The sequence below is a fragment of the Gastrolobium bilobum genome, unplaced genomic scaffold (assembly GCF_033153095.1).
Source record: "Gastrolobium bilobum isolate Gb01-03AN ecotype WA unplaced genomic scaffold, APGP_CSIRO_Gbil_v1 utg14977, whole genome shotgun sequence".
Classification (NCBI taxonomy): Eukaryota; Viridiplantae; Streptophyta; class Magnoliopsida; order Fabales; family Fabaceae; genus Gastrolobium; species Gastrolobium bilobum.
The window spans coordinates 1-21,915 of record NW_026898303.1 but is presented as its reverse complement, the minus strand read 5'-3'; the positions used below and the strand labels follow the sequence as shown (position 1 = coordinate 21,915).

Below are 21,915 nucleotides of genomic sequence, written 5' to 3'. Positions count from 1 at the left end.
CTGCTGGAGAAGCTTTCCGAGACTATCGCCCAGCTAGACGAGCTCCGTCTGAGGTATAGTAAAGCTGTTCTTGTCAATGAAGAACTAACAAACAATTTTGCTGAATTAAAGGCTTCTTTGGAGACCTCCCAGTCAGACCTGAAGTCTATTGCTGATGCCGTCGGTGTGACCCCTGGTAAGGATAATATCGTGAAGCAATTCAAAGACCAATCCGACGCGCTGGCGGAAAGGGGGTGTAAAGGTTGCCGAGCTGACTGCGGAGATTAATAAGCTGAAGTCGAACCTCCAAAACTTGCAACAGGCTTATGATTTAACCAGTCGGCTTTGCAAAAAGCCGCCGTCAATGCCTTCAAAAATGGAGTCAGCCAGGTAAGGTGTTTTAATCCGAAATTTCCTCTCAGGCTCGACCCGCTTGACTGCTTTGGCTATATTCGTGGCGAGGTTTATTTCCCCCCTCCATCCATTCCAAGCCTGCCAGAGAGCAGCACCACACAGGTTGAGATTACGCCAAGGATTGAGGAGACTGGAGTCAATGCCGCTATAGAGGCAGCTGGTGCCGAGTTTGAGGCTGAGGTGAGGGGGATGATGTAAAACGACGGCGTGGAATGAAGAGCCGGAATGCCGGTTTAACTTTGTAATTTTCCTGTCTTTTCTTTTCTTTTTGACCATTTTGAGTACTCCGCCAGTTCAAAAACATGCTTAATTGTTATAGCAAATTTGACTTTATATCTTTGTTAATATGCGTGATTGATGTGCATCGATATTTGTTGTTCAACCGGCCTTCTTTTTGTAAGGATATTAGGGAAGTAAGGGCGTCCCCTTATATTCCCCCTACCTTGGTAGGTTGGCATGAATCTTTCCATCCAGTTGCGCGTAGGCAAGAGGTTCAAATACCTCGACGTTGTTGGCCGAGCTAGAACTCCAACCTTGCCCGTAGGCAAGAGGGTTCAAATACCTCGACGTTATTGGCCGAGCTAGAACTCCAACCTCGCCCGCAGGCAAGAGGGTTCAAATACCTCGACGTTATTGTCCGGGCTAGAACTCCAACCTTGCCCGTAGGCAAGAGGGTTCAAATACCTTGGATTCTTGGCCGGGCTAGAACTCCAACCTTGCCCGTAGGCAAGAGGGTTCAAATACCTTGGATTCTTGGCCGGGCTAGAACTTCAACCTTTCCCGTAGGCAAGAGGGTTCAAATACCTCGACGTTATTGGCTGGGCTGGAACTCCAACCTTGCCCGTAGGCAAGATGGTTCAAATACCTCGGATTATTTCTCGGAAATGAACTTCTCGAAAACTCTTATTTCTTCAAATACCTCATATTATTCCATTTATTGAGCTTGAATTTTAAACTACAAGTTATGAGTAAGAACTTTTCAACTAAAATATTTCTTCAACTTGTCCGCATTCCAAGTCCTTTTAACCTGCTTCCCCTGTGAGGTTTCCAACACATAGGCTCCTTTTGATAGTTTGGCTTTAATTTTGTATGGTCCTTCCCATCTTGGAGCCAACTTTCCTTCAGCCGCTTTTCGCCCTCCGATATCCGCCCTTCGAAGAACAAGGTCTCCCACGACAAATGACCGCGGCTTTACCTTTTTGTTGAATCGGTTTGGCACGAGTTGCTTTGCCGCAACATTCTTACAATGAGTAGTGACTCGAGCTTCATCAATCAAATCCAGCTCCACAACTATTTTGTTACTATTCTCTTTTTTAGTTTGTGATAAAGCTTGGACCCTTCGCCACGATGGTTCTCCAAGTTCCACCGGGATCATGGCCTCGGTACCATAGGTCAATCTGAACGGGCTTTCTCCAGTAGAAGTTTGCATTGTGGTTATGTACCCCCACAGTACATACCATAGTTCTTCTACCCATTTTCCCTTGGCACATTGCTCCATTCTTTTGCGCAGCCCGGCTATGATAACTTGATTTGCCGCCTCGGCTTGGCCATTGGATTGAGGGTGTTCCACAGACGCGAAAAGATGCCGGATGTGAAGATTTGCCATTAACTCTTGGAAAGTCTTACTTGTGAATTGGGTTCCATTGTCGGTAACTACCTCGGCTGGAATCCCAAATCTGCAAATCAAGTTCCTTTCAAAGAAGCGCTGCATTCGTGCCGTGGTAATTGTTGCCACTGGCTCCACTTCTATCCATTTAATAAAGTAATCGACAGCCACTATTAACCATTTTAACTGTCCTTCAGCCGCAGCAAACGGACCCGAAAGGTCCATCCCCCATTTAAAGAACGGCCATGGAGCCGTGATCATACTTAACTCTTCTGGTGGTGCCAACAGGTTCTTGCTGTGCTTCTGGCATTGATCACATTTTTGCACGTGCTCCTTCGCGTTATAAACCATAGAGGGCCAGAAATATCCTGCTCTGAGAGCTTTCCGGGCTAGTGCCTTACCTCCAATGTGCAGACCATTGATCCCCTCATGGATTTCAGACAGGGCATATCTCGCCCTTTCCGAGTTTAGACACTTTAGCAAAGGGGAATAAGCTTCTTTCTTGTAAAGTTGCCCTTCCATCATTGTGTATAATGCTGCGTCCTTGGCCAACTTTCGAGCTTCCTTCTTCTGGGGGTTAGGGTTTCGTTTTCTATGTAGTCAATGATGACACTACGCCAATCCTTGCCCTCGGCTATCTGCATGACACATGTGGGTTCTGGGATGTCCTGCTCAACCACTGTCCTGTGGTTTCCCCATCCTTTAGTGCTTGCCAGTTTTGACAGTATATCAGCCCTGCTATTTTCATTTCGCGGAATGTGGTGGACTTCTACCTTTTCGAACTCCGTTATTAATTATCTTGTGGAATCCAAGTATTTTGCTAACAACGGTCCTTTAGATTGGTAGCTTCCTCCGATTTGCGATGTGACCAGTTGCGAATCACTAAAGATTTGCAGTTTCCTTGCCTCGAGCTCCTTTGCCTGCTGAAGCCCGGCTATGAATGCTTCATACTCCGCCTGGTTGTTTGACGTTTCAAATTTCATTTGCAGGGAATATTCTACCGCCACTTCTTCCGAGTTTTCAATGATTACCCCGACCCCACTACCTTTGGAATTTGAAGATCCATCGACGTAGATCTTCCAGGTGTCTGGGTTTGGTGAGCTCTCCTTTTGGATTGAAGTCAGCTCTCTGACAAAATCTGCAGTGCTTGAGATTTGATTGCTTTTCGGTTTTCGAAAACTATGTCGAACTCAGACAATTCCACAGCCCAGGCCATCATCCTTCGTGCTAAGTCGGGCTTGTTTAGGATTTTCCAGATTGGTAAGTCTGATCTGACCACAATCTGGTGCCCTTGAAAATATGCTCTGAGCCTTCTAGCCGAGATCATCAAGGCGAAAGCCACCTTTTCTAGCTTCTGATAACGGAGCTCTGCTCCCTGGAGGAGCCGACTCACAAAGTAAATTGGTTGTTGCCCCTCCTCACTTTCTTAAACTAGGACCGAGCTGACAGCAACATCTTCTACGGAAAGGTAAATTATCAGCGGCTCCTCATTCCTTGGACTAGACAGGACCGACGGTGATGCTAGCTGTTTTTTAATTTCTTGGAAAGCGGCCTCACACTCCGAGGTCCACCCGTATTGCACCTCTTTTCGCAGAAGCTTGAAAAAGGGTAAAGTCGTTTCCGCAGACCGAGGTAAAAATCTGGTGAGCGAAGCTAGTCTTCCTATCAACTGTTGGATCTCTTTTTTGCTCGCTGGTGGCTTCATCTCCAGTACGGCTCTGCATTTGTCCGGGTTAGCTTCTATGCCCCTATGAGTCAACATAAATCCTAGAAACTTTCCTGCCAGTACTCCAAAAGCACATTTAGCCGGGTTTAAACGAATATTGTGCTGCCTTAGTTTTTGGAAGGTTTGCTCTAGATCCTCATTATGAACTGCTGAGTTAATTGATTTAACAATCATGTCATCTATGTATACCTCCACATTTTTACCAAGCTGATCTGCGAATACCTGATTCATCATTCTTTGGTAGGTGGCACCTGAGTTTTTCAGTCCAAAAGGCATCACATTATAACAGTAATTTGCCTTTTCTGCGATGAAAACAATTTTTTCTTGGTTTTCGGGGTGTAGTGGGATTTGATTATATCCTGAATACGCATCCATGGAGGACAGCATCTGGAACCCAGATGAGTTGTGAACGAGCTGATCTATATTAGGCATGGGGTACGCATCCTTGGGACATACTTTGTTCAGATCTGTATAGTCCGTGCACACCCTCCATTTACCATTTGGCTTTTTTACCATCACCACGTTGGACAACCAGGTTGTGTATTGTATTTCTCTGATAAACCCTGCTTCCAGCAACTCCTTTACATGATCTTCTAACACCTGCCGATGTTCTGCACTGAGCTTCCTTTTCTTTTGAGCTACCGATTCTGATGCTGGGTACACCGCGAGCTTATGACAACAAAAGTCAGGGTCCACGCCAAGGATCTCTGAGGATTTCCAAGCAAAGACGTCTGTGTTCCTCCTTAAGCAGTCAGTAAGTCGAACTTTGTCCTCTTCTACTAGCCCCTTTCTGATTTTGGTTGTTTGAGTTTTTTCTCCAATGACTACTTCCTCCAGCTCTCCATCGGGTTCCGACCTTGGGATCTGAGTTTCATCCCTCATGTCCAACTCCACCATGTTTACCGATGTTGTTCCCTTCTTCTTGGAGTTATCCTGCTTGTTACTGGGGTTCACCCCGACTGGTGTCTTAAGGTTACTGCCTATTGCTCTGACCGACTTAAAATAGCAATCCCGAGATTCTTTTTGATCCCCAGGAATGGTGATTACCGTGTTCTGCTTACCAATCATCTTGAGCTTCTGATGCTTGCTGGAGACCAGCATATCCCAATTGTGGATAGTTGGCCTTCCCAGAATTACGTTATACTCCGACGGGAAGTCAGCCACTATGAATCTTATCCTTTCCGACTTGTAAGCCTCCTTTGTTCCCAAGGTAAGCCTCAGGTCAATATATCCCTTAGGGATAGTATCGCGGCCGTTGAACGCAATCAAAGCCGTGTTGCAGGGTTTCAAATCTTCCACATCCAGGTTCATTTTCTGGAATGCCTGCCACAGAATTATGTCGGCACAGCTGCCGTTATCTACGAACAGTTTCTTAACTTTACAGTTGACTAATGTGCCGGTGATAACTAACCCTTCAACGTGTCCCGGCATGACATCCTCCAATTCTTTCTTTGTAAAAAACAGCAGTGGTGCTTCTGGTTTGGCTCCTTTAAACTTGGGTCGCTCTCGTATCGAAAGCACCTCTCTTAACTATTTTCTCCTGGCATTCATTGTATCACCTTCTCCACCAAAACCCCGCTAATAACATTGCATTCAAACTCAGGTTCTATGAATTCATCATCCTCTTCTTTGGCCGGTTTCTTACCTCGGCCCTCATCCCTGAACTTCTTTTCTCGGGGCGGGCTCATAAGCCGTCCTCCTCTCCTCTTCTTATTATTCTTCCATCCTTGAGTTCTTATCAAATACTGACGCAACTTTCCTTCTCTGATATATCTTTCAATTGCGTCTCTGAGATCCCAGCATTCATCGGTTGTGTGGCCAGGAACATCATGGAACGCGCAATATCGAGATTGGTCCAGGCTGGCCGGATTCAGTAATGGCCGTGGCCTATCCACCCTCTTCATTTGGGTGGATGTTACCTCTCTCCAGATTTGGGATCTGGACGAATTCAGAGGTGCATATCTATCAAATTTTACTTTAGTTGAAACTTTCTCTTCTGGCTTTTAACCCCAGAAATCACTTTGCCTTCGATTTCCAAGTTTCTCCACCTGACCATGGTGTTGCCTTGGGTCTGCATTTTCAATCTCCATCTGTTCGAGCTCCAAATATTTTTTGGACCGTGCAGTGAACTCAACTAGAGTTCGGACTGGGTTTTTGTATACGGATCTAGCTAACCTGGAGGATCCGTGGAGGCCGGCAATCACCAAATGTAAATGAACATTCTCAGACAACCCGGGAACTTGTAAGGCGGCCATTTTGAAGCGGTCCTAATACTTCTGCAGTGTTTCACCAGGTTGTTGTTTTATTTTTCCCAGCGCGAATTCGGACTTGGGCTGTTTTTTACTCGTAGCAAAATTCAGCAAGAATCTACCTCTGAACTCTTCAAACGATCTGATGGATCCCGCTGGTAGAGATGAGAACCATGATTGAGCCGCTCCCGTCAGTGTGGTCGCAAATAACCGGGTTATCAACGGCTCTTTAATTCCCTTAATGTACATCGCCGTATCAAAGGCATCCAAATGCACTTGGGGGTCTTACGCTCCATCGTATTTTGGAATTTCAGACAGGTTGAGGTTCTCTGGAAATGGTGCATCCACGATCTCGTCAACGAAGGGGCTGTCATTGTATTGCCCCCTGTGATACTTCCTCCTGTAGACCCCGGATACGTCGTTCGGGTTTGGGTTCCGGGATGGGCGTCTCCAATCTGAAGACTGGGGGTTCTCTTCCAGCCTTCCCGGTTGTCCTATGTCGCCGTTGCGAACTTCGGGTCCTTGATTATGAACCACATTGGGTGTGCTTCTCTAAGGCCGGCTTTCGATATTTCCAATTCCTCTCCCCTGAGCCCGGGTCCCATCAGGGTTCGCCTGGGTGCTAGTGATCCGCATATCATTCATGACCTGTGTTATGACTCGTTCCGGGTTCGGATTGGCGGCTCGACCTACTCGAGCCTCCAGCTCTCGCATCTGTCTGGCATCTGCCTCCCTTTCAAGCCCGTGTCTTTTCTCCATCTCTTCCATTCTCCGAAGTACTGCGGCAACAACCAGATCTGTTACCCGAGAATCACCAACTGCACCGTTTGGTGCCTGCACAGCATCTGCCATTTGTTCCTCCATCGGTTGTAACCCTTGCACGTATGGGGCGTCTGGATTTGTAACGCCTGGCAACTTGCAAGGATCAACGACTGTCCCCACACACTAACACGAGACTTTTCAGCGTGCTTTGTCCTCACTCGCACACTTCCCGGGAAAACTTCCCAGGAGGTCACCCATCCCAGAATTGCTCCAAGTCAAGCACGCTTAACTATGGAGTTCTTCCGTTCCGGGCTACCGAAAAGTAGATGCATCTTATTAGTATAGGTAGTACCAATTAATTCTTATAAGCCATTCCCAACTGTACCGTCCCATACCAGCACAGTCTCTGGAATCCCTCTCTTTCGGGTGTTGATTCGATTCATTCATGTACCCCCGTCCCTAGAAGCCTGCCATGAGCCGCTCCTTGTTTGTGCCCTTTCGCACCATGCTCTTTCACACCGGCGATCACTCCCCGCCCTCGTCAGCGCTCAGGATGTTACAGGATTGACGACTGGAGTTGATGCCGAATCGGAGTGCACATCACTCATGTGCACTGCATTGGTATCTATTTGCCGATGATCCGATGGATTCTCCCTGATTGGAGAAATAGGCTGGATCCTGGAATTCGATCTTGATGGTTGTCGAAATCCACTTCTTGTCGTTCTCACCATCGTGGCTTTCGATCACGTAGTAGTGGAAAAGTATTCCCCACAGACGGCGCCAATGTTCTGCCGTGGGCAGAGGTGTCCGATCGTAAGTTGGTTGTTTGATGTTGGATCTATAGCTTTCTCTCTAGATACCTATGGATTAGGTATCTTGGGGACAACAAATCACTACACACAGTACGATGGCCTTAGCCTGAAGGGGTGTGTGTGTGTGCGCTGTCGTGTTTGAAAGAAATAGGGTTAGAGAGATCAGCCTTACCTTTGGGCTTGTGTAGGTTGGGCTTCTTGCTGTCGTGGGTCTTTCCCTGGTCCATAACATTATGTCATTTAAAATGACAAACACCAAATTCATTAATTATAAATATAAAATTTATAAATTTTTAACGATATACTTATATTCATATTTTAAAAAGAATTGTATTTTATTATTCAAATAAAATTAATTCTTTCAATTTATTAAATAAAAATAATTTTTTCTTCGTCAATCTGTTTAAATGAACTTTATGTAATATCAAATCATTCAAAATCAATTTAAAAATAAACTAAACAAATGTACCCTCCTCTCGCTCTTGCAAAACAATTAAATATGGCTAATTTTGGTTGTCTAGTCTTTTTCTTTAAAAAAAATAATAATATTATTTAATAATGATGAAGTCACATGTAATATAACGGGGGATAAGAGAGAATCAAGTTTCTTGGTTATAATGTTTCTTGTGTCTTTTGTCTGTTTCTCGTACTTTCTGCTTTCCCAATTTTCTACTTTTCTGACAAACCTTTGCTGACTTTTCTCTCTCTCTCTTTCTCTCATCTGAGAGACAAACAGACAGCAGAGAACAGATGGTGAATGTAATGGAATGGCAGAAACAGATGCAGAGGTGGCAGCATAATAGGAATGTTGATGCCAACGGAGATATGATGTATGTGAAGGTGATGACTGATGAGCAATTGGAAACTCTCAGAAAACAAATTGCTGTTTATGCCACCATTTGTGAGCAACTCATTGAGATGCACAGAACACTCTCAGCTCATCAGGATCTTGCAGGTCTTTTTGTATTTTCCCCCTCTCCTTCTTCATTTTCTTTTTTTTTTCTTTTTTTTTTTGGTAAAAATGTTAAATTGTGAGCTTATCATAAATGCCCCATATTTATTACTTTAGGGCGGTCTTATTTTTATCTCCAAAATCATTTCTTTTTGAGAATTTCTATGTATATTGTCAGAAAAAATTACAAATCCTCCTTCAACTTTGGGCCTTTACGGGTAGGCGGGCCCTTCAATTTTCAATTTTAGCAATCAACGTGTAAGTTTGAAAAAAAACGTTTCAGTTTTAGATTCTGTGCATTTCTCTATATTTTCAGTTTCGAAGCAGATCCCTAATGGTAGATAATAAGTTTTGTTCTCATTACCATTTAAATTTCCTTTGATATCCTGTTACCTACCTTGTGTTGGTTGTTAAACCTGGGCCTTCACTGATGCTATTTGTGGACTACAATTGAGTTTGTCTTTATCATTTAGTTAGTTAGATTTGTCTACAACACTACATCATGTTTAAACGCACTCAAAGTACCAGCCTATTAATTTCCTTTTTTTTATCTTCAATTAGTTAAGCCAACCTGAATCTAGAAATCAGTAAATGACAGTGCAAAATATCAACTATACTTTGTTTCCCCGACATATAAGGCACATGGGATTTCAAGTTTCAATTTTGGACCTTTGTGTAAATACCAAATGCCATGCCAAGGTGGTCCATGTCCAGTAAATTTTCAACTAAATTGTTTTTTTTTTGTATGCCATATTTATCGTGGGGAAATATTCCTTGATTGAATAAACAAACATTTCTGAACCTCCCTGAATAAATGTATTGAGATTGTACAGATTATAGAACCTTACAATTCCCTCGTATAAAAAATGGGAGATATTGGTTTCCTTTACTTGGCAATTGGCATGGAAAAATTAACATTTGTTTACTAAGATCCAGCATTATCTAAAGAGAATATTGATGTTTTCTTCATCAGGGGTTAGGCTGGGAAACATATACTGTGACCCATTGATGACATCTACTGGCAAAATAACATCCAGACAAAGGTGGACTCCTACACCAGTGCAGCTTCAGATTCTTGAGCGTATGTTTGATCAAGGGAATGGAACACCAAACAAGGAAAAAATCAAGGAGATAACTGCTGAACTGAGTCAGCATGGCCACATTTCTGAAACAAATGTCTATAATTGGTTCCAGAATAGGCGTGCTCGATCAAAAAGAAAACTGCAAAATGTGACACCTGGTAACACTGAATCAGAAGTAGAGAATGAGGTTGATTCTAAGGATAAGAAGACAATACCAGAGGAATATCAGTCCCAACATAATGTAACTACTGGGGCTGAAAAGTTGTGCTTTCAGAACCCTGAAGTTTGCTCTGACTTGCAGTACTTGAATCCAGATTCTAACAAACCATATTCCATGTTCTCGTCAGATGGCAGTCTAAGATCCTCAAGAGATTTGAGTCCAGTGCCTGTTTTCGATGAGGTGCTATCAAACACAAGTATGTACCAACTTGTGCTCTCTTGCTTCACTTGTCTCTTCATTAGCAATCTTTTTTTGTGAGCTCATTTGGTATATGTACTGTACATAGTTAAACAGATTGTTATTGTGTTTGAATTTTACGAGACTACAGATTCTAATTAACGGGTCTTTAAATAGTTCCAGTTGAGATTATTTGGCAAATTCTTAAGCTAGTTCTACCAATAAGTGTGCAGGTATCTCGACGTGTTATTGTCAAATGAAAATAGGAAATCCTTGATTTTGATGTTATTTGGGTCCTTTGATATTGTGAAAATAACCTTGGATCACTAATTTGGGGGAGTCGGGAAGGGATTATATCTTCATAGAATAAGCCTCTATCTGTTATAGTAAATTGACCATCAAGACTTAAATAACAGCCCAAATTCATTTTTGCAGGAAGTGACTATCTAGCTGGAAAAATGGAAGTACCTGGGAGTTACAATTTATACCAGCAAGCTGGAGACTACAATTTGGAGGGTTGACATTTATTGTATCTTCTATCAATTGTGCCTAGCTGTATCTAAAGAGCCGGAAGTGTGGTGGTTGGTTTTGTGTTCATGAGAAATCAAATTAAACCAATCAAAACTTGGGAACTTAAATCTATTTATGTAGCCATCTTTTTTACTAGGTACTGAAAATTTGTCCACAGGATGGATGGCTTATAAATGTTACTTAGTATTGTGAAGTTAGTTTCTTGCATGCATACCAGCACTATTTTCTTCTTGAAAGTGATATATTTTCAGGCAGAGTTTCATTGATTTGCGTATATCTTAATAAAATCTCGATGAATGGCCTGCCGCAGTATATAAAAGTAATGACTGCCACAACTTTTCTACAACCAGCTTATAAAGGAAGTTGTTGGAAGTTGTTCCTTCCGGCTCAAGGGCACACCTTTGAGTGGCTCAAGGTTGTCCCCTTGTCTCCTCATGTTCCATGATTGCTTGTGGAATTTTACCTCTTCCCCTATATAAGCTTGTGGTGTGTGAGAGCGAGGGGTAGAGACTTCAAGAAAAGCTTAGAGCTTAAATTTGTTAGCACCTCTAGTGAGAAGCTTGAGTATTAGGTCTCTTTAGGGAAGTTTGAGTGTACTATCATTTTTTGGTAAAATTTGATTATTTGTAACCCATTATTAATAGTGGAAGTTTGATTTTGGACTGATGTCTCGTGAGCTTTTATTTCTTCACATTGAAAAAGGTTTTTCCACGTTAAATAACTTGATTGTGTTATTCTCTATCTCTCTTCTTTGCAAAATTTTATTTTTCCGTTGCGCAAGGCTGACCTCCTTTGATTATCGAGCTCCTAGCTCCGACTTGCAAACGCTTTCGCACAGAGTTGAGGGAATTGAGTTCCCAATAGTGGTATCAGAGCACGTGTTTAAAAGGTTCTAAAGGAGATGAGATGGAAACTAGTGGCATTGCCCATGACGGAGATATGTTCAAGCTAAATACTGACAACTTCACATACTAGAGACTTGTGATGGAAGACCATTTATACTGCAAAGACTTATATGAGCCCATTGTCCAAGAGGAGACGCCTAAAGGCAAGAACGTGAGGGAATGGGAAATCCTGAATTGAAAGACTGTGGCAATGATCATGAAGTATATTGACACAAACCTTTTTGAGCACATGTCTGAGTTCACTAATGCATACGAGTTGTGGAGGAAGCTAGAGTCCATGATTTAGAAGAGACTCCCAAAAACAAGGCACATATGGTTCGTCAACTTGTGAAGCTCGGATCCAAGGACGACATGAGTATGATTGAGCACCTCAACACCTACAAAGGTATTGTGAATCACCTTTCAAAAGCCGAGATGAAGATCGATGACGAGATGTAGGTTGTACTGCTGTTGAGTTCACTGCTAAAAAGTTGGGATACTCTGGTAGTGACGTAGAGCAACTCTGCTCCTGATGGAAAGTTGACTATGGACGCAGTGTCTGAAAGCCTCATGAATGAAGAAGCCAGGAGAAGAGAACGAGGTGTGAGCAATACCTCCGAGGCAAACGTTGTTGAGAATAGAGGAAAGTCCGACTCCCGGGGTCATGGCAAAAGACAGGGTCGTGACGGACGTGATAAGTCTATAGGCCGGTCTAGGCCAAAATACGAGTTACAATGCTTCTATTAAGGGAAGCTCGGTCCAAAGAAGACTGACTGCAGGACTCTGCAAAAGGACTAGAAGAACGGTACGATAAAGACAGATTAAATTGTTCCAAAGAAGAAAAAGGACAAAAGCACCATTGCAGTGGTTGCCAATGCTGATGGCGAGATATTTCTTCTCGGAGAAGATAATTTTTTGAATGTTTCATATAATGGCCGCGCCTGATTATTGATTCTAGTACCTCCTTTCATGTCACCCACACAGATTTTTTCTCTTCTTACAAAAGTGGTGACTTTGGAGTTGTGAAGATGGGAAATCAAGTGATGAGTAAGATCATCGGTGTTGGTGATGTAACCATGACCACAGATGTCGAGTGCCAACTTGTACCGAAAGATGTAAGGCATGTTCCTGACATATAACTAAACCTAATCTCAGTAGGCAAGCTTGATGATGTCAGGTTAGTGAATTACTTCAGAGGATGTAAATGAAAATTGGCCAAGGGAAACTTGGTCGCGGCCCGAGGTAAGAAAAAAGGATCCTCGTACGTGATACAAGGAAAGATCAATAGTGGAGAAGCAAATTTTGTTCGAGATGGACTTAGCATGGAGTTATAGCACAAGCGCCTCGGCCACATGAGCGAGAAATGACTCCAAATCCTGAACAAGAAATGGTTGAAAGGCCAAGTGCTAAGACTTGTATGCACTGCTTAGCTGGAAACAACATCGGGTTTCATTTGTGAGACCAAATCAATCCAGACAACGCAAGTATGTCCCTGATCTCGTCCATATTGATGTCTGCTCCATGTCAGAGAGATCCCTTGGAAGAGCTCAATATTTTGTCTTTTAATTATGACCACTCCCGCAAAGTGTGGGTTTATATGTTGAAATCTAAAGACCAGGTACTCTAAGCCTTCAAAGAATTCTATACAATGGTTGAAAGAAGAACTGGAAAAAAAACTTAAAATGGTTCGATCTGACAATAGTGGTGAGTATTGCAACCCTTTTGATGCATATTGTAAAGAGGCCGAGATCCGACTTGAGTAGACTCTTCCCCAAGACTCCACAGCTGAATAGAGTTGCTGAAAGGATGAACAAGACTATCGAAGAAAGGGTCCGAAGTATGTTATCTCATGTCGGGTTGCCGAAATCATTATGGGGTGAAGTAGTCCGAACTAGTGTTGACTTAATCAATCTCTCACCTTCACGGCCACTAGAAGGAGAAATTGCATATGAAGTCTAGACAAGTTGCAAAGCGGCCTATGATCATTTGAAAGTATTTGGATATCGAGCTTTTGTGCATATCCCTAAGGACGATAAGGCGAAGCTCGATGCATAGACTAAAGAATGAATTTACCTCGGTTCGTTGAGATGTGAATTTGATTTTCGACTTTAGGATCCAATCAATAAGAAGATAGTGAGAAGCTGAGATGTGATCTTCCATGAGAATGAGGCTATTGAAGACATCTTGAAGCCCAAAGTCCGAGCTGTTGTCTGGCGTGAGGAACTCGCCCCTCCTATTCGAGCTGAAACGGGGATAAACAAATGATGAAAATGTTGAAAATGACCAAGAAAGACAAACTGAAGCAGCTCACCCTGAGGACAGAGATGAAGAGGCCCGAGATACCGAGATCTGAGTTGAGCATGTTGAGCCGGATCATCAAATTGAAATTGAACCCAGACAATCTACAAGACTAAGACAACTTTCTATAAGGTACCCACCTGACGAATACATTTTCGTTGATAAAGATGGTGAACCACAAAGTTATAATGAAGCCATGACGAGCTCAAACAAGATTGAATGTGAGAAGGCAATGCAGGATAAGATGAAGTCCTTGGATGAAAATCAGACTTGTGAGTTGACCGAGCTACCTCAAGGAAGACGAGCTCTGAAGAACAGGTGCGTTTACAAAATTAAGCATGAGGAAAACAATCAGAAGTCGAGATACAAGGCCAGAATTGTGGTGAAAGGCTGCAATCAAAAGAAAGGAGTTGATTTTGAGGAGATTTTCTCTCCTGTTGTGAAAATGACTTCAGTCTGAACCGTGTTAGCCATGGTGGCATAAATGGACCTCGAAGTGGAACAGATAGATGTGAAGACGACATTCCTTCACGGCGACCTTGAAGAGGAAATTTATATGGAGCAACCTGAAGGGTTCCAAGCTCCAGGAAAAAAAATACTTGGTCTGTAACATCCCAGGCGCTGACGAGGGCGGGGAGTGATCGTCAGTGCAAAAGGGCATGGACAAGGAGCGGCTTCTGGCAGGCTTCTAGCGACGGGGGTACATGAATGAATCAAATCAACACTTTAAAAAGAGGGATTCCAGCGACTGTGCTGGTATGGGAACAAGATGCATCTACTTTTCGGTAGCCTGGAACAGAAGAACTCCATAGTTAAGCATGCTTGTCTTGGGGCAATTCTGGGATGGGTGACCTCCTGGGAAGTTTTCTCGGGAAGTGTGCGAGTAAGGACAAAGCATGCTAAAAAGTTTCGTGTTAGTGTGTGGGGACAATCGTTGATCCTTGTAAGTTGATAGGCATTACATGGTCTGTCGTTTGAAGAAGAGCCTATATGGCTTAAAACAAGCACCTTGGCAGTGGTACAAGAAATTTGAATCTTTTGTGACTGATCACAGGTTTGCGAAGACTGAAGCCGACCACTGTGTGTTTGTCAAGAGGTATGAAGTTGGAGATTTTTTTAATTTTGCTTTTATATGTTGACAATATACTTATTGTAGGGCAAAACAAAGAGAGGATAGCCACCTTGAAAAAGGCGTTGAGCTCATCCTTCACGTTGAAGGACCTTAGCCTTGCAAAGCAAATACTTGGAATCAAAATTGTTAGAGACCGACATAGAAAGCTATTGTGGCTAAGTCAATCAAAATACATAAAGAATATTCTGAAGAGAGTTAGCATGGACAAAGTCAAAATAGTGAGCACCCCCTTGTCCGGACACATAAAGCTGAGATAGAAGCAGTGTCCCAGATCTGATGAAGAAAAAGACGAGATGCTGAAGATCACATATCGATCCACCATCAGAAGCTTGATGTATGCAATGGTTTGTAAGAGACCCGACTTGGCGTATGTTGTAATATCCCAGAAAAATAGTAATAATAATAATAATAATATAATAATAATAATAATAATAATAGTGTGTACCTTATGTATAGTGTTATAGGCATTGATTGCTAATAGTGTGTCATAATATGACTATAAAATTGTAACCTTAATTAGTGGTGATTTTAGTTGTAACGTTTAGCAGTTATGGTTGGTTATCATTTAGTTAGTAAATGCCAACAATTATTTTTATTTAATTTTGTAACCATTGAGATATTATAATTAAAATAATTATGATGACCTTTCATTTTACCTGCAGTTTTTATAACTAAAATAATTATGATGACTTTTGATATTACTTGCAGTTTCAATAATTGAAATAAGTATATGACTTTTGATATTACTTGCAGTTTCAATAATTGAAATAAGTATATGACTTTTGATATTATCTGTAGTTAATGTCTCGGTTTCTAAACTACAGCTATAAATAGGAGTTTAACCTAATCAATCAAACCACTTCACAGTTCTCAACATTTCTCCATTTCTCTTCTCCTCTACTTTCTCTCTTCTTACTTCAAATTTTTTATTTATTTTATTTTACTATTATTTTCCTTTGGATACCAACCGCTTTTCTTCCCCCAATCACTTTTCTTCTAAAAGGTAGCCAACACGGAGACCAGGTAATCCTAATCCCTAGGTAGTTGTAGATTTGTTGTGTAGAAATTTGTTGGGTGTATCCTAAACCTTTAGAAGTAATAGATTATTCATATACGAATTTTGTTTGATATAATATTGACCTTTACGGAGTGATATATTTATTTTATGTGATTCTTATTTGATATAATCCCAATTTGTTATATGTAATCATAATCCCTAGGTATTTGTAGGTTATCTCTTTTATATAAAATTCGGGTATAATCCTTATATGTAATCCTAATCCCTAGAGAGTCAAGGGTTACCTTTATATGAATTTTTGATGTAATCTCGATGCTTAGGGCACTATAGTTATGTTTTCTATTAAATTTATTCGATGTGATTCTAATCTTCATGGAATAATCAATTAATTTATTTGAAATTTATGTAATACTAATTCTTAGGTATCCTGATCCCTATGTGCTTTCAGGTTAGTTTTATATGAAATTTGTTGGGTATAATCCTAATGCTTTAGAAATAATAGATTAACTTTTATAAGAAATTTTGTCTAATGTAATCCTGATCCTTAGGGCATCTTAAATTATTTTTAGATGAAATTTGGTATATGTAATCCTCTAGGTGATCGTAGGATAATTTTATATTAAATTTGTTAAATATAATCTTGATCTTTAGGGAATTTTAGGATGTTTTCATATATTATATGTAACCCTTAAGGTATTTAAATTAAATTATTTTAACCTCTAGAAATTAATTGGATTAATTATCAGATTTTGACTTTACTCTAATAGATGTGAATATTTGAATTATGATTTGAAAAATTATGATATGATGATTGGATTTGGGTTTCACTCTGTTAGATGTTGAATATGAAAATTATGATATTATTGGATAATGGATTTGAAAATTATGATATTATTGAAAGATTGAATTTGGAAACTATACTCTTAATTTGATGTGGAAATCATGAAAACTATTTGACAATTATGAGAATCGTGATAAGATTGAATTGTATTGATTGTGTGATTGTAATAAATAATAGTGGGAAGATAGCTTTTGGGATGGTACCTCCTGAAAGTGATGAACACAACCTTTGGGCTTTATGCCTTTGATATTTATTTGATGTGACAATGATGTTTCCGTTCTTTCCAAAGTGGTATCTGGCAACAGTGGTTATTTCTCGGGGTACTAGTAGCAACTTTGGGAAGAGGTGTGCACAGTAGGATTTGATATTTTGATGATGGCCAATTTTGATTATACGTGACTGGCAACAATGGTTATTTCCCGGGTCACGGGGTAGACTGGCAACAATGGTTATTTCTCGGGTCTACCATGGTTCTCTTCCCACTAAATACAATGAACTTAAACATTATTAATAATGAAATTTGTTATTTGATTTGATTATGATGAATGTCATTGAGTTGTGAATATTATCCTATTATGATTAAGGTTGTGCTGAATATGTTAGTTGATAATTACCCCTACTGCTACACTAAATAAACTTAATAAAGATTATGAATAATATTTGATTCTATGTGAATATATATTGAAGTTGATAATTTGATGTGATTGTGATGAGAATATATATAATGAATATTGAAGTTGATATTTGATCTTATTATGATGAGAATATTTTATATATATGATAAAGTTGATATTTGATTCAATTATTATGAAATTATATATTTAATTTGATTACTATATTTGAGTTATGTAATTTGTGTTTTTGATTAGTATTACCAGCTTCGCTGACTGTTTGTGTTTGTTTGACTGCAATGATCCTTTTGGGGGAGCAGATTTTCCGTGATACAGGTTGCAAAAGATGGGGCTAGCAGTGAGCAGTGAGGATAATGACTCAGAGAATTTCCAGCTAGTTCTAAATTTTATATATTAAAACAAAGTCTCTGATTTTATCTTAATATTTATGAATGCAATAGAGTTAGCCTTGCACTTGTCCATGTACAGGTGCGGTGGTAACATTCCCCCAAATTAGTTTTAGTTTGGCTTCCGCAAGATTTCTATGATCATAAAAATAAATAAAACGTAAATTTTGGCAATTTCTTTATTATAATAAGGTTTCATAAACTGTTAGAAATTTGAGAGTGTTACAAAATAGTATCAGAGCCCCTAGTTTGGCTTGGGTTTACTCTTGATGCTAACTCAAGGGATCAAAGATCCCAGAGTTAAATAAATAAGTACCAAAAAAAAAATAGGAAATAAAATAATAAGACATAAAATAAAATCGTGAGAGTTGGATAGTTAAAGGGGTTTCTTATTGACTTTTATATGTGCTTTAATTTTGGAGTTTTACTCTTGTTAATAATATGTTTACAATGCTTATATGTTCTCTTTTGCAATTCATTTTGCTGAAAAAGAATAAATAGATTTCTCTAAAGATTTGTAGAGTTGTCCTTGACTTGTTTAAATTTTTCAAGCAAATGAAGGTTTATATATGCAATAAATACCCTATTTATTTAAAGAAAGTATTTTGAGGTCGAAACCTTTCTTTTAGAGGGTTAGTTAGAGCTAATACTTTATATCTAGAAGTTATAATCTTGGTGATCACATGACTTTGGTTTGCTTGCTTACGTTTGTGTCGTTTGTGAGGGACTTAAACTTTTAAGTTCGAGGACGAAACTTATTTTAAGGAGGGTAAAATGTAATATCCCAGAAAAATAGTAATAGTAATAATAATATAATAATAATAATAATTATAGTGTGTAACCTTATGTATAGTGTTATAGGCATTGATTGCTAATAGTGTGTCATAATATGACTATAAAATTGTAACCTTAATTAGTGGTGATTTTAGTTGTAACGTTTAGCTGTTATGGTTGGTTATCATTTAGTTAGTAAATGCCAAAAACTATTTTTATTTAATTTTGTAACCATTGAGATATTATAATTAAAATAATTATGATGACCTTTCATTTTACCTGCAGTTTTTATAACTAAAATAATTATGATGACCTTAAAAAAGGAAAGAAAAAATTAATCATCAACTATAATTAATGGAAATAAATTTGACATTTTTGCCATGGATAATGTGCATGTGCAATTGTGCATAATCCTATATACACAATCAGTTTAGTATGATCCATGCAAGTTTCATTTGGCATGTCAATCTTATGAGACTGATTTTTTAATTTAATCACCCTATGCAAAAGACCAATAACAAATTTCAAATATTAAAAAATATGTTTTTTTTTAAATCGCACTAGTTACTATATATAATAACTAATACTAATTAAAGGTGCGAATTTTCATGAAAGGGATTCTTATGATATGTTCGGAATCTTTTATGATAATCATCCGCGTCTGAAACGTATTTTAATGCCAGAAAGTTGGATAGGATGGCCGTTGCGTAAAGATTATATTACCCCTAATTTTTATGAAATACAAGATGCTCATTAAATGTAAATGAGAAAAATAAAAATAAACGAGCCGGGGGACCGGGAGATTGGATCTAGCCATAAGAAGAATTGAATGTTTGGCTGATAAATAACTCACTTCTTGGTCTTCGACCCCCTCAGTCACTACGAACCCCGATCCATTTTATTGGACGGAATTTGTATGAATTAGATTCACAAGAACCGACTAACTAGCTTTTCAATACAAAAATAAGTCTTTAGTTCTTTTTATTTTTAGCCCATTGGTTGGGACTGATATTCCTCATTGTTTATTTCTGATTCAGTGTTACCCTTACCCTCTGTCACATTATGCCGTTTTCTTTTCCGTCGAGCTCGCTTGTTCTGAAACCAATTATAAACATTTCTTTCGGATATTTGGCCATACTGGCTCAGTTCAGCGGTTATCTCCTTGATTTTTTCCTTGTTTGTAGTTCCCTTCCCCTTCCCCTCCTCAAATATTCGCCCAAGAATCTGAAGCTGCTTGAGCGTTGGAGTCCACCTCTTGTGGGTCAATGGGTCACTGCTTATATCTCCCACTACACCACTACGTTTCTGCTTGGGAACTGAAAAAACATAGTAATAATAACCCAATGTATTAGTTAGCCAAAGCAAAATGCAAGGAAAAAATCAACCAGGTTTTATTTTTCTGGGTATGTGACCACCATGACATTTTGTATTTGACATCAATGGGTCACTGCATATATTTCCCACGACACTAGGTTTCTGCTCTGTAACTGAAAAAAAAAAAAAGCCAAAGGTATAAGTTAGCTAAAGCAAAATGAAAGAAAAAAAAAGCAAAATATTTTCAATGCTACTATGAGAATAGTGAGTATTCGGTACATACTTTACTAAATACTAAAAAAAAAGAGTAAATACATTTACATCATCTCTGTCTTTGTAATTATTTTTTGTCCTTTTTTGATAAGAGAATACCCATTACATACAAAATGTGCTCCTCAATTGGAATCCACAAACTTTATCAGTGGCTTACATTAAATCGTTTTTCAAACTTAAAAGTTGATGGCTAAAAGTAGAAAATTGAAGGAGGAATACAAATAAATACATTGTCAGACAAACTCAACGTATAAAAGTTTTCACAAAAGAAATGATTTTGGAGAGCAAAATGAGGTCGTTCTAGAGTAATAAATATTGGACAATTATGATAAGGTGGTAACTAATTAAGCATTTCCACAAAGAAGAAGAACAAGGTGCAAAATGAAAATGAAAGAAAGACCTGGAAGATTGCGCTGAACTGAGAGTGTTTTGTGCTTCTGAAGTAGTTGCTCTGAAATGTTGGCATAAGCTGCGATTTGTTTCCTCAGAGTTTCCAACTGCTCATCAGTCATGATAACCTTCCCATTGTTGGCAACAACATTCTCATTCTGAACCTGTTTCTGCCATTCCATCAGATTCGTTATCTGTCTCTGCTGCATGTCTGTCCTTGAGGAAGAGATAGAAAATTCAGCAATGTCTGAAAAATGAACACTGCAAAGGAAAGAAAAATGATGAAAACAAACAAACATTTATAGACCAACACAAATATATAGTATATGGAGTGGAGGCAGGGAGCTGTCTACTATACTCAGTAGTCAGCATATGACCCTTTTTTCAAAATTAGCATTAAATTCATTTTATAAAGTAATAATTAATATAGTTATGATAATTGATTTGTTTATATTTTTTGGAGAGATTTCAAATATTTCAAATTATATCTAATATTTGAATATTTTAAAAAAAGGAAAGAAAAACTAAATCGTCAACTATAATTAATGATGCTAAATTTACCATTTTTAAATTTAAAAAAATTCAAAATTCAAGTCTGAAATTTATTTAGTTTTTAACAAAGTAAATTTAATACTAACTTTTTAAACTAATAACAATATTATTTATTATTTTAATCATTATATAATAATAACTATTTATAACGCAAATTGATAATTTAACGAAATAAGAAAATAAAATATAAGAAAATAAAATTTGGGATGGATATCGTGCATGTCTATAATCCTATCCAACGTTCATCTCTTATACAAAATCAGTCTCAATTTCATCTTTACCATGTCAATCATATGAGATTGATTTCGGATATAGTCATAGTAAACATAAGGTCAATAACAAATTTCAAAAGTGACTAGCATTCGTGGTCAATATGATTGTTGTTGCTTATTACAGGACAACAACTTAATGGTCCTTGTTCGAATGCTGGTAAAGTCGGAAAAAAAAATTCAAAAGTGAATTAAACTAGTATTTTTTTTTAAAAAAATACACAGGTTACAATTGATTATTTGTTATTGATTTATTTGATTTGATTATTGATACTTTTTAAATTTATGATTTGATTATTGATTTATTTCTTTTTTTAAAGTAAGAATTTAAATATCTTAAATTTAAAAATTTAAACTTTTCTTAAAAAAGGAAAGAAAAATTTAATCATCAACTATAATTAATGGAAATAAATTTGACATGTTTGCCATGGATAATGTGCATGTGCAATTGTGCATAATCCTATATACACAATCAGTTTAGTATGATCCATGCAAGTTTCATGTGGCATGTCAATCTTATGAGACTGATTTTGTAATTTAATCACCCTATGCAAAAGACCAATAACAAATTTCAAAAATTAATTAAAATATGTTTTTTTTTTTAAATCGCACTAGTTACAATTGATTATTGATTGATTGATT

At 38.7% G+C, this 21,915-nt stretch overlaps 2 protein-coding genes across 2 annotated transcripts; one reads left to right on the top strand and one right to left on the bottom strand.

The window, feature by feature from the left end:
* Positions 1 to 8,190: 8,190 nt before the first annotated feature.
* LOC133314732 (WUSCHEL-related homeobox 13-like) lies at positions 8,191 to 11,166 on the top strand. Its single transcript, XM_061516246.1, has 3 exons — positions 8,191 to 8,503; positions 9,474 to 9,998; positions 10,415 to 11,166. Exons 1-3 carry the CDS (start codon positions 8,299 to 8,301, stop codon positions 10,498 to 10,500), a joined length of 816 nt encoding a protein of 271 aa, XP_061372230.1. The 5' UTR covers positions 8,191 to 8,298; the 3' UTR covers positions 10,501 to 11,166.
* Positions 11,167 to 19,462: 8,296 nt separating this feature from the next.
* On the bottom strand, positions 19,463 to 20,713 carry LOC133314725 (WUSCHEL-related homeobox 13-like; the record flags this gene model as incomplete). Its single annotated transcript, XM_061516238.1, has 2 exons — positions 19,463 to 19,791; positions 20,463 to 20,713. Coding segments are annotated over 2 exons (580 nt in total), but the record flags the coding sequence as incomplete, so codon positions are not given.
* Positions 20,714 to 21,915: the final 1,202 nt, after the last annotated feature.

What these genes read in the sequence shown, in the direction of transcription:
- LOC133314732 (XM_061516246.1), top strand. Translation starts at nt 8,299, where the DNA reads ATGGTGAATGTAATGGAATGGCAGAAACAGATGCAGAGGTGGCAGCAT. An exon ending in AGCTCATCAGGATCTTGCAG is followed by an intron (nt 8,504 to 9,473) that starts GTCTTTTTGTAT and finishes TTTCTTCATCAG; the next exon opens with GGGTTAGGCTGGGAAACATA. An exon ending in TGAGGTGCTATCAAACACAA is followed by an intron (nt 9,999 to 10,414) that starts GTATGTACCAAC and finishes TCATTTTTGCAG; the next exon opens with GAAGTGACTATCTAGCTGGA.